The sequence below is a fragment of the Chenopodium album genome, chromosome 20, assembly GCF_948465745.1.
Source record: "Chenopodium album chromosome 20, dcCheAlbu1.1, whole genome shotgun sequence".
NCBI classification, from domain to species: domain Eukaryota; kingdom Viridiplantae; phylum Streptophyta; class Magnoliopsida; order Caryophyllales; family Amaranthaceae; genus Chenopodium; species Chenopodium album.
The window spans coordinates 3,784,023-3,796,303 of record NC_137853.1 but is presented as its reverse complement, the minus strand read 5'-3'; the positions used below and the strand labels follow the sequence as shown (position 1 = coordinate 3,796,303).

Below are 12,281 nucleotides of genomic sequence, written 5' to 3'. Positions count from 1 at the left end.
TAACGTTCTCTGCTTACCCGTCTAGTTTTTTATATTCCTTTTTATCTTACATCAATCTGTATTTCTGTTCATTAATAATTTAAGAACATTATGAAATGGGCGAAAGTCTAAAATGGAATATGTTAGGAACATTAAATACATTATGCTACATATGTGGCTCTAGCTAATCAAGTGTTGTTTGGTTCTTGTGTTGATGGTAAGTTTTGTATTAGAGTTTTTTTTTTTTAGAAGTTTTGTATTTACTCGTACGTATAATTTTTTTTTTTTTGGTGCAATAATCGTACGTATTATATTTGGTCCAAATTCCACTTGTAGTCCGTAGCACTTGAGGGGCAAGGATTTCTACACCTTCCCTACCAGTCCCAAAATCTAAAGGTTGGGTTGAATGATTCCATGTGGCAGCTAGCTCGGTCTTCATGCACAATATAAGTTGGAGCATTAATTTTGAAAGGAAGATTGTACATTTGTACCACATAATTGGACCATTAATTTTGAAGTCCAAATAGTTTAAATAAAACAAAGATAATTGAAATTTTAAAAGGATTAACCGAGTTAGAAATGCAACTAAATTAAATTCAGTCAATGAGAACAATTTTCTCAGTGCCTGTTCTCTTACGTTAAAATTCAGTTTAGTTCAGTTCAGCTGAGTTCAGTTCAGTTCAGCTCAGCTCAATTTTCTCAGTTCAGTTCAGCTCTTAATTTCCTTCACTTATAAAATATTCATTTCAGTTCAGTTCAGCTGAGTTCAGTTCAGTTCAGCTGAGTTCAGTTCAGCTGAGTTCAGTTCAGTTCAGTTCAGTTCAATTCAGTCAATGTGAACAGGCCCTAACAAGCTCAGGTTAGTTCTGTAAAATAATAAGTTCAAAAAAGATGAATAGAATATATATTAAGGATTTGTTTGTTGATCTTATTTTTACTTTTTTCGGGAAAATATATTTAGTAAAAGAATAAAATAAGTTTTGGGTGAATAGAACTCATCTTAAGTAAATCAAATCTATTGTATTAAATAAATCTGTATAATAACTGATATACTGTTTACAAATTCTTATATGTGGCTGGCCGTGTGGTCAACTATCATGGCTGGGGTAATTTCATTAGTGTTGTAGCAGTTACTCGAACATCAATTGTGGTTTTTGACTACTACACAAAATACAAGGTGCTGGGTGAATTTAAGCCATAGTTAAAAGTGCTGAGACCAATTTTGCCTCATAATTGTATATTGCACAAGACAAAATTTTAATTATCCGCACAATATTATAATTTTAACCAAAAAATTTTTAATTATAAAAAAAATCAAACAACCCATCTAAAGGGTTAAAAATACTTCGTAAAATTACCAAAAATAGCTTCTTTTTTTTTTTAATTTAAATTAAAAAAAATATTTGGACAAGTAGTGTGATAATCAAGCTTACAGTGAGCCCAATCACAGCATAACATCCCATTCCAAAGTTAGGGTTTTAAAGATCAGGTTCATTCTTCCAGCCCCCATTTTTCCTGCCGCTATACTTAGGGTTTTTATCTCTCTACTTTCACTTTCTCTCTCTATCACTCACTCTCTATTACTCACTCAATTCATCTTTCTTCCCCCAAATTTCTGCTCATTTCCATGGATTCTTTATCCTTAAACTAGGGTTTCTCTTCAATTTTTCTGGGTTTAATTTAATTCTGAGAGGTTAGGGATTTTCCGAGGGTTTTTAAGGTGAGAAAATGGCAACAACAAACCCCTTCGATTTGTTGGATGATGATGCCGAGGATCCCGCCCTCCTCATTGCTGCTCAGGAGCAGAAGGCTGTTGCCGTCGATAAGAAGGCTCCGGCTGCTGCCGCACCCGCTGCTAAGCCCGCCAAACTTCCTTCCAAGCCTCTTCCTCCTACTCAAGCTGGTCATTTTCTCTCTCCATTTTTTTTTATTAAACCTTTTAATCTACCTTTTATTCATGTATATATGAATGATTAATGACTGTAAAGTTTGATTTTTTTTTTTAAAATTTTTTTTTTAATTTCTTGTTGTTTATTCTAATTTCATGTATTGATTGAACTGCTTTTGATGGTAAATGAATGCTATAATATTAGTATTTTTTGGGTTTTTTTTTTCCTAAAATAAATTGGTGTCATTTTGGGTTGGTTGAAAGTCACTATAGAATAATGAAAATGGCTTTTTTGTTAATTTGCAAATCAATATGTGTTGATTCAATGGGAGTTTAGTTGACTTTAGTATTCGTAGTTTCGTACCTCTGGTTTCCTGCTACCGTTTCGTCGTTAGGTGAAACATCTCAAATAAAGCTATAACTAATGTAAGTTGTATATGGAGTTGTATAAAATTAGTAATTTCGTTGTTACCTTTTTCACTTTTTGGCCTATTATTTTGAGCTGATTTATCTAGAAATGAGTTAGATTATTGATTCGAACATAGTACGTGTGAATGGGTAGTATATTTCATTGTTTTACCGATTTATTTTGGTAGCTCTATAATGCATATAAGGTCTTGTTTTTACCTATGTTCCAATCAGCCTGAAAAATTAGAAATCAATCAATAGTCAGTGGACCTGTATGTATTATTAGTTTATATTGTCAGTATCTGTCATTTGAATCTTTCCCTCATACTTTGGGTTTTGTTCCATGCGTTGGAATTATCGTAGTGAATTTTCCAAAACTCATTGCTAGCTAGTGGCTTTATGCTAAAGAACGGAAATGTTAGATTACCTTCCAATCAGAAGATGACTTGTCTGATCATCTAGAAGTTTTATTTAAGTTAATAATTATGTTATGTGACGTGTAAAGATGCTTTTTTCCCCCAAGTTTTCCCAAGGTTTCTTTTTTCTGATGATTCATTCCATTAATTCACAATTTACAGGTTGAACTTCCTGTGAAAATATTAAGTGATTGGTTATGTTACGTCATGTTAATATTGATAGCATCAGTTGTGTCTCAATCTCTCAATTTATTGAATGGTAGTTTAGACATGATTTAGTGGACGAGTAGGAGGTGTTCTTAGAAACCGTTACTACTAATGGATTACTAATTTGCAAGTCTCACAAGCTCCATACCTTTCCTTTTGATGCATCATTTAGGTTAGCAGCATTCTAGTCTTACTGCTAAATTGCTGATGTGTATATGTTGAATGTTTGCAGTGAGAGAAGCAAGGAATGAAGGTGGCCGTGGTGGAGGTGGCCGTGGTGGTCGTGGCGGCGGTGGGCGTGGACGTGGTCCAGGTGGAGCTAACAAGGATTTTGCTAATAATGATGAAGCATTTGCTAATGAAAATGGAGCTTCAATGGCATACAAGGAAGAAAGAGGGCAAACTGAAAGGCGTGGAGGGTATGTTGGTCCTCGTGGTGTTTACCGTGGAGGGCGCCGTGGAGGATTTAGCAATGGAGAAATTTCTGAAGGAGAACGACCCAGGAGGACATTTGAGCGTCGTAGTGGCACTGGTCGTGGGTGAGTTAATCTATTGTTATAATAGCAATTATTGTTTGTGTGTTATGTCAATTTAAGAGTGATTGAATATCACATCAATTGATTCTCTTGAGCAGGGGCAGTGACATTAAACGTGAGGGTGCTGGTCGCGGAAACTGGGGAACTCCTACTGATGAAATTGCTCCGTGAGTGTGAAAATACTCTTTTGTGTTTATCAATAAATTAATACTTACAGGCAAACGTGCTAATTTTAAACTCTCTACTTTAGGGAGACTGAGGAACCTGCTGCGGAAAATGAGGCAGCTGCAGCTGAGAAGCCAGCAGGAGAAGAAGTTGTTGATGCTGAGAAGGAGAATCCAGAAAAGGAGGTTGAAGAAGTTGAGCCTGAAGAAAAGGTGGGTTTTATTATATTTTTCTATTTCCTCTTTATCACTACAGATTTCTGCCGGTATATGAATTTCAGAACTATTACTTTAGTCACCTTGAGATTTTTATGCAACTGCCAAAATAAAGCAATGTCCTTGAATTTATGCTTGTCCTGATGAGGTCTAGAATTGCAAGGAATTGAGTGCAACATGTACTAGATTTGGAAGGCTATGCAAATCTTGAACTTGTTAATACTTTAAAATCTATTTTCATATACACACGTCTCAAAATTATGTTAAAACTTTAATGGTTCAATTGAATATAATGTAGGATGGTTTTTGTTTATTCTGCCTTGTTTGCTAATCTAACAAGTCAAAGTTGAAGTTCTGAAAGTTAAGTGTTCTGTTAATACGTAGGATTTATTCAATACTTGCAACATCTCTTGGGTTATTGTTAATTGACTGAAAATACTATTTTACCAAGAAATTATCGGCTGTTGATGTATATCATGTATAGATCAATATAAGCATGCTCACCTTCAACGTAAATTGAGAATTGCTGGCAGGAAAGTAGGAAAAGTAATTTGGAAGTTTTCCTGTATGTTAAAAGTTGCAGTAAAGTTGATGTTTGACTATTTATTTTATTTATTTTGTTGGTGGTTTGTATCACTGACTGTCCTTTGACAAGTAGTTTTGGCTTGATGTATTAGCTTTTGACTTTATTGTGTTGAGTAGTCCAAGTAATTCATACATGGGCCAATATTTTGTACTTATGTGTGTGTTTTATCATTGTCAGCAAATGACACTTGAGGAGTATGAGAAGGTCTTGGAGGAGAAGAGGAAGGCTTTGCTATCATTGAAGGCTGAGGAAAGGAAGGTTGATGTGGACAAGGCATTTGAATCTATGCAGTTGGTTTCAAAGAAGAAAATTGATGACGAGGTCTTTATAAAATTGGTAAGGTCCCTCTTATTTTGGGTACTAATTTTTAAGTGGAGGAATTTAGGAATATAGCGTTCCTACCAGACTTCCACCAATTTCAACTTGACTCCTCGTTTAAGCAGTTTTCATGTGAAGGTCATTATTTTGAAGTGTGTCCTTTATGCTATACCATAACTAATGTAATTTGTTTTCTTGTCATCAGGGCTCTGACAAGGACAAGAGAAAAGATGCTGCCGAGAAAGAAGAAAGGGCTAAGAAGGTATATTTGTCCTAACCGCTTATCTTTTTTATAGTATATGTTACAAGTGAATCTTACAAGTATCACACCAGAACATGTTACATTTGCAGCCTAGTTTTACCCAGGATAATTTGTTAATTTTTGCTCTTAAGAAGAGGAAAAAATAACCCTTGGCTAAACCTTTTGACCTCAATGGAAGTTGTATTTTCTGTTCTCTTGTTTATCAATGTTGCCTACTTGTCATTTTAGTTTTCCATTTTCTATGTTTCTGTTGGCAATCCTCCTTTAGTTCATTGCCCTGGTGTTTGTTCTCTATTTGCGGCTCCCAGTTTATTGATCCGTAGATTTTAGAGTTGCAGTGGGTAGCTCTAACCTGCTGTAAAGCCATAATTGGTGGGATTTGATCTACAAATTTTGTTAGAGGTTTGGGATAAATGTTTTTGTGGGTTATTTTTGTCCAATTTAAATTCAGTGGTAGTCTGCAAGTTAATATTATTAAAAGGAAAATTTATCAAGTTAACTAAGAATTATAGCAGTTGAGTTGTTGAAATGAAATATAACTGAAGGTTGAATACATCAAGTTTATTTTATTACTTTAGTACAGTGTCAAGTCACATTGATATTTCTGTATTGAATGTGTTTCTTTTTGTTTGTTTTTTTTCAGTCTGTGAGCATAAATGAATTTTTGAAGCCTGCCGAAGGTGGTGACTCATACTACAGGCGTGGTGGAAGAGGAAGAGGCCGTGGTGGTAGGGGTGGCAATGGAGGAGGATATGGCATGAACCATGCTTCTGCACCTAAAATTGAAGATCCCAACCAGTTCCCGTCCTTGGGTGGAAACTGAGATTTTGTCCACCGTTGTCTTAGTTATTTTTGCCTCTTAAATTTGAGACTTATTTATGATGTTCAGAAGCTCAACAGTTGCAAAAAGATTTGACAGGAATAATTGTGTTTTTTCCTGTACTAAGAGTGTAAATCCCTTAGATTTGTCACCTTGCAAATTTTTCTTTGTTGTCTGTTGTGTCTTCGTCTTTTTCCATATCAGTAGGTTGGATAGCAAGAGTGTAACTTTGGTCTTAGTTTTGAACTTCAATTTTGGAATCTATGAATGGCTGGTAGTTAGTACTGCTGGAAAGTCACCTGTTTTTTGGGTAAATTTGTTCAGATGCTGAGGTAGATTTAGTTTGTTAAGCCAAAATGATACAAGTGTTGATTGTTCCATTTTTTTTCTAGGTTGTTTAGTACCTGAACTAAACTTTTGGTGGCTTGAACACTTGAAGTGTTTGAAAACATGTGTGGCTGACAAATAATCAATATCAGCACTAAAGCTGCAGTAGTAGTACTCAAATTTGCATGGTGAACTATTGCTTAAAGTTGATTAATTTGTCTAATAATAGTTTGAATGTGTTGCCTCTAATGGCTTTTTAGATCTGATTACGTATACTTGAATTGAACAAAATGACTTGTTGTCTTATGGATTATAACTCAATCCTCACCTAGTAACCCTGACCCTTGATCCCATATGTAATGTGAGTTGACGTGGCTTGATTTAGTGTAGTGTAATCTACACTGTTCAGTATACCAATATTCTCTCACTTGGGCGACATTGTCGAACAAGCAGTACCAATTTTTTTACAGGTTTGGAATTGGGTTAGATTATTAGGTTGGGTCAGGAATTGACAAGTCTAGATTCTAGATTGTATGATACTCGTATCTTTAAATTTCTGGCATAAGTATTTTAGGTACTAGGATGAAGGTTTGAGTACTTTTCCCATTGTAAGAGTCACTACGATGATCCATTGTAAAAGTCACTACGATGATCTTCATACATGAGTCATGACTACTTGTACGCTTAATAAAAGAGGAACACTCTAATCTAGTCGACCTCAAAAGTTGTATCTAATTTGTACGCTTAATAACAGAGGAACACTCTAATCTAGTCGACCTCAAAAGTTGTATCTAATTAAGCTGTTGGAGACCATGGAGGGTACTATGGTGATTGTTATAGACTTGTGATTGGTACTGGGAGAGGTTTGTCATAGTCCCTGAAGAAAGAAACAAATTGTAGGTTGGGGCTTCGGTTTAAGTGTTTTTTGCGGATGGAAAAAGATGCTATTGCCCAGTGATGCTCTCTATATCTACACCGCCTATGGGCTTAGCATACCCCCATGATCAATATTACGCCCTATGTCAGGGCTTACATTGTGTGTGCTGAGGGTGGGGAGAGAGGGGTTAGGTCTCAGACCCAAGTTGGGCTGAAATTTAGAATCCAGGCAGAGCTACAACTGAGATAGCATTGCAACCCCGCTAAAACTTCTTCATGAGACAAAAAGGATTATAATTTCAAATACTGTACATATGTTTGCTAAACAAGAACAATTACGGAGTAATAGAAAAATAAAATATTAGTGAACCAGCTGAAGCAAAATTTGTATTTTCTCAGCAAGATTGCGTTCACAGAAAACTACGTTTACAACAATAGAACTACTTAATAACCATTTAAAAAGGAGACCATAATGATGCCGCTTCATGATGAGCAGCAGCCAGCCTTCTGATTCAATGGCTGTCCTTTAAGTTGAACAGTCGGCGCCTTAGCATTCATAGCAGGTTGGCTAGCCATCCTGCAGTTGCAAACCAAAATTCTAGATAAAGAGTTGTAAACCTAAAAAAATTGTACTGTAAATAAAATCACAGTTGACTACGTATGGAATTAAGCTAGTCTCATCTGCAGCTACAATTCACAATTCTAAATTTCACAAGTAAAAGTGCAAGATTACACTATAAGTTCAATGTCCAAAGACGAAAATATGATTTGATTTACCTATTCTTGATTGAACCAGTCATAGCCATAAAAGCTTGTTCCACATTGGTGGCACTCTTTGCACTGGTTTCCATAAAGGGGATCCCAATTTCATCTGCAAATGCCTGTATAAACTCAAGCATAAGTTTAGAAGTAGAGGTGGAAAATCAAGAACCAAAAAGAAAAGAAGCATAAAATAATGTGGATGAAAATCCTAGTTTAATTACTCACCTTACCCGTCTCATAGGAGACAACTTTATTCGCTGTTAAGTCGCACTTGTTTCCAACTAGAAGTTTATTTACATTATCACTTGCATAACGATCAATCTCATTGAGCCATTGCTTCACATTGTCAAAGCTCTCTTGGTCAGTCACATCATAAACCACCTGCAGATAAGCATGCAGCTGTTATTCTCCAACGAACACTATACAAAATGAAGATATATTCAATACAACAAACAGTATTTATTCTACTCACAATGATCCCATGAGCCCCACGGTAGTAGCTGCTTGTGATTGTTCTGAAACGTTCTTGCCCTGCAGTATCCCACTGAACAATAACAAACCAAGTAAATGGCAAGTACTTCCAATAGATTTGCACCGCATTGGCACATAGTGTTAATTCAGACATGAAGTGTCCCACTGAGAGCATAGATGAATATACTTTCAGTGGTTCTCCCAATCACAAAAGTTTATATGATATCCACAAAGTAATCCCTTCTCTGAATCAGATAAATGTCTTTCCTGCTTAACTTGTATATAAGTTGGAGAGGAATAACCATTCATCCTCTTTTACTTACACTCTCATTTTAAATTGATAAGGATCGATTTGAAATCTTGACTGGCCTTTCTGGCACTGTTTCTGTTTCAGCCTATTTTCTATGTGGCTTTGGAATCAGCTTTAAGAATCTAAACTGTGAGGTCATCATATACTTACAATCTGGAGCTTGACACTCTTCCCATCTTGTTCAACAGTGCGGATTTTCTGTAGATAAATCATGGGCATTAAATCAGATACTACATCATGTGACAAGAGATTAAACCATCTCCATTTGTTGGAGGGGAGGGATTGAAAAGTAAGTTAGAGCCATAAACTTACGAAGTCAACTCCAATGGTGCTGATGTAGCTCTCAAGATAGGCATCATCCTGTCATCGTAAAGCCATCTAATGTCAGGCAAATGTAACAAGATAATGTTCAAGGAGCCAACACACCACAGGTACCACACACAATGAGCAAAAAAAAACTAGTAATGGAAGTGTTGAGAGGAGCAAAATACATTCCAAAATTCTGCTCATGAATTGCTTTTTTAACTTGACCCAAATCATGAAAGATTATTGAGAAAATCTTAGAATTCAGAATCAAATCAAACAAAAGGGAGAAGCAGACTTAAATCAAAAGGTACACATACATAAGCGTCTACACGAAAAATTCTGGGAAAACGTCAACGACTGCTTGGCTATAAAGAAAAGCAAAATGCTAATAGGTTACAAAGAAAGCTAATAAACTCACTTGCAACTGTTTTCTAAAGAATCAGCTATTCAACCCCAGGCCATCTAGCATAGATTATGTCCAGTTCACTACATAACAGACTACTCTACCTTGCAATTATGCTATATACATTTGACGTTTAGGTAGGCAATCACCAACAAAAACAACTATAGAGTTATCGAGGGCATCTAATCTTAGGCCTTCGAATACTCAAATATACTTGGGAATGTGCCCCATTTTTTTTTTTATTCCAACTCCCTCGAAAAAGCAATTATATACTATGTACATCACAAAACTTAATGCGAAAGCTCCAGCCAATCTAAATTCAGAAGTCATCCATACTAAGAAACCAGAATGCAGAAAAAAAAAAGAATGAGTCTAAGAGAAAAATTTACACCGAATAAATTACCCTGCAATGGCTATCCATTAAAGAGGAATTCTGTAAATAATCCATTGAAGCTAAGTAATGGTATCATCATACAAAGTCAGGTGAAGGAGCCACCGAGCCATACAAATGATTTAAGAACAAAGAGATAAGAATTTTAAGGTTCAGAAACTCACAGCAAACCTCAACAGAAGACACGACTTGCCAACACCAGAATCTCCAATGAGCAAAAGTTTGAACAAGTAATCACTGCATAAAATTATGAAGTAAATTCATCAACTGACTTTTTAATTTCAGATAAAGGACTCTTCAAGTCTTAGTCTACCAAAACATCATTCATAACAATAGTTAAATCGTTTTTAATGAAATATTCCAGAATGACGGGAAATGTAGGTTCACGCAGAACAGCACAAATCATGAAAAGAAAAATTCTTTGTCATGCAATTTAATACAGCTTTAAGTTGTTCTAACCTTAATAACAAACCTACGATATGTACAGATATGTGTTCCCAAAACCCACTATTTCTACAACAATTTTCCTTAATGCAGCCAAAAGCTTTGGCAAGCTATTAAGCTATCAAAAGGATCACTCATGTTCGCTTTCCCCCATAGGACACTCCTATTTTTGATATAATTCGTTTAAATTGCTGGTTTCATAAAAGTATATAATTAAGGCAGCCAAGTTGATGCCTACTAGCACATCCTGAATCAACATTGACAGTATAAAAACGAAGCTTATCCCCACATATTACGAGTATATTATAACATCTCAACATACCCCCTCATTTTCTGACAGTAATAAGTCTAATAAGGGGAATGATTTTAACAATTGACAAAATAAATCAACATTCAAGATCATTAAAACAAAAATTGAAATCATCCAGAGTAGAATGCGACCGCCACACACAGGCCGCAAAATTAATAAAATTGCTTCTCATATTATTGCATTACATTGAAATGATTCAACCATTAATCCTCTTAAATTATTATATTTGTCTCACATTTGAATTAGCATACTATCATAGCATGATAACATATCTATAATTTTGCTACTAAAACATGAAAATATAGAATTCTAATTCAGAAACCCAAACCTAAATAAATGAAGCATTCATCACTTAGATATAATTATCACATTTTGCCAATCAAAATTCATCAAAGATCAATACTTTGATAAATCCATAAATTTTAAAAACTACTAATAATATATAATCAGATCAAATAGAACAAATGCATGTGAAAAAATTGCACTCAATTTCAAACTAGATCTATATATTAGATGATCAAACAAATTATTATGTAACAACATCAAATCATGAATTGATTGAAACATAATTCGAAAATCAAATAAAATGTAAGCTAAAATTGATAAATTAAACTTACTATTCAGAATTCATGACTGAAATTAATGGAGAACAACACCTGTTTTTTGATCAATTAATTAAAAAATAAACAAAGAAAAATGGAGAGAGAAAATAAAAGTGGTTCAAAGTTTTAAATTGAACCGAAAGTGTCGGCCTTTTATATATGGGGAAAGATGGAGGGGCGTGAATTTATGACGTCGGAACTGGTGCGAGGAGCTGCCACGTGTCATGGATCGTGGTTAAAAATTGTTTGATAATGTGTGATTTTATTTATTGGGTCAAATTTTTTTGGAGGGAAATTGGGATCTCCACCCAATCATGAATTTCTTATATAAGCAATTCTTCTTCCTTTTGTTGTTTTTGGTTATTTTTGTATTGGAAATAAAAAGTGGAGATTAATTTTCTTGATTAAAATATGCAAGAAAATTTCATAAATGTTAAAAATTAATTTGTGGGCTAATAGGTTAAATTATCTATTCAAATGTGAATTAGTAATAAGAAGTTGCTTTTTGTAATGACTATTATGATATCAAATTCCCATTCAAATATCACTAACAATATATTATAGGTTAAATGTGCACATTGTGCACTTATATACATCATGAAGTGTAAAATGAATGATGCATGATACTTGCAGCTACATTGATCCCCTTTACTATTTAACTTGTAAACCATATAATGAAGTATTGGGTGAATTTGTTTCACCGTGAATCCACCTATCCAATATACATTCGTATAAAATTTCAAAAAAAAAAATGTCCAAATCATAAAGTATAATAATAACAATAAAATCAAGTTAATTGGTATATTAAATTATTTAAAGGGTTAAGATTATTAGAGAACTAAAGGTTTCTTGTCATCCCATCCCCAAAATCTCCAACTTAATTACTTCATTCCCTTGCCACCCTCTTCCCCTTTTCTCTTTATGCTTCTTCTATATGATTTCCCTAATATCTAAAATTCCAAATCATAAAGTATGTTAATTTTTGATATATTAAACTCACTAGCTATCAATCATATCATTTAATCAAATTAATTTTACCATATCATTAAATCAATAATCTCATTCTTGAGACTAGCTACAGATATCATGGTTAATAAAAACTTTTATAACTCTAGGAATCCTAGGATCGATACACCCAACACATCCACCTCATTTTCTAACTTCAGCAAATTACTCCAAAAAGTAAATATAAAAGGTGTAAAAAAATATATTGAAAAAACAATTAATGTGAGATGAAAGAAATAATAAATAAAAAAAATGTATTCGCCATTTGGATGGA

The 12,281-nt window shown here is 34.4% G+C and overlaps 2 protein-coding genes across 2 annotated transcripts; one reads left to right on the top strand and one right to left on the bottom strand.

The window, feature by feature from the left end:
• Positions 1–1,486: 1,486 nt before the first annotated feature.
• Positions 1,487–6,062, top strand: LOC145597450 (RGG repeats nuclear RNA binding protein A-like). The gene is made up of 7 exons (XM_081653623.1): positions 1,487–1,882; positions 3,131–3,437; positions 3,533–3,601; positions 3,685–3,811; positions 4,578–4,736; positions 4,924–4,980; positions 5,624–6,062. The coding sequence occupies exons 1-7, from the start codon at positions 1,708–1,710 to the stop codon at positions 5,801–5,803; spliced, it is 1,074 nt and encodes a 357-aa protein (XP_081509749.1). The 5' UTR covers positions 1,487–1,707; the 3' UTR covers positions 5,804–6,062.
• Positions 6,063–7,280: 1,218 nt separating this feature from the next.
• On the bottom strand, positions 7,281–11,153 carry LOC145596517 (ras-related protein RABD2c-like). The gene is made up of 8 exons (XM_081652695.1): positions 11,018–11,153; positions 9,811–9,883; positions 8,859–8,906; positions 8,697–8,744; positions 8,238–8,309; positions 7,991–8,146; positions 7,781–7,884; positions 7,281–7,580 (listed from the first exon to the last, which is right to left on the bottom strand). The coding sequence occupies exons 1-8, from the start codon at positions 11,029–11,031 to the stop codon at positions 7,487–7,489; spliced, it is 609 nt and encodes a 202-aa protein (XP_081508821.1). The 5' UTR covers positions 11,032–11,153; the 3' UTR covers positions 7,281–7,486.
• Positions 11,154–12,281: the final 1,128 nt, after the last annotated feature.

Bases quoted from the DNA above. Each gene is read 5' to 3' on its own strand.
- LOC145596517 (XM_081652695.1), bottom strand. The intron at 8,907-9,810 runs GTGAGTTTCTGA...TTACGATGACAG, and splicing joins GTCTTCTGTTGAGGTTTGCT to GATGATGCCTATCTTGAGAG. The intron at 8,147-8,237 runs GTGAGTAGAATA...GCTTATCTGCAG, and splicing joins GTGGGGCTCATGGGATCATT to GTGGTTTATGATGTGACTGA.
- LOC145597450 (XM_081653623.1), top strand. From the start codon at position 1,708: ATGGCAACAACAAACCCCTTCGATTTGTTGGATGATGATGCCGAGGAT. The intron at 1,883-3,130 runs GTCATTTTCTCT...GAATGTTTGCAG, and splicing joins TCTTCCTCCTACTCAAGCTG to TGAGAGAAGCAAGGAATGAA. The intron at 3,602-3,684 runs GTGAGTGTGAAA...TCTCTACTTTAG, and splicing joins CCTACTGATGAAATTGCTCC to GGAGACTGAGGAACCTGCTG.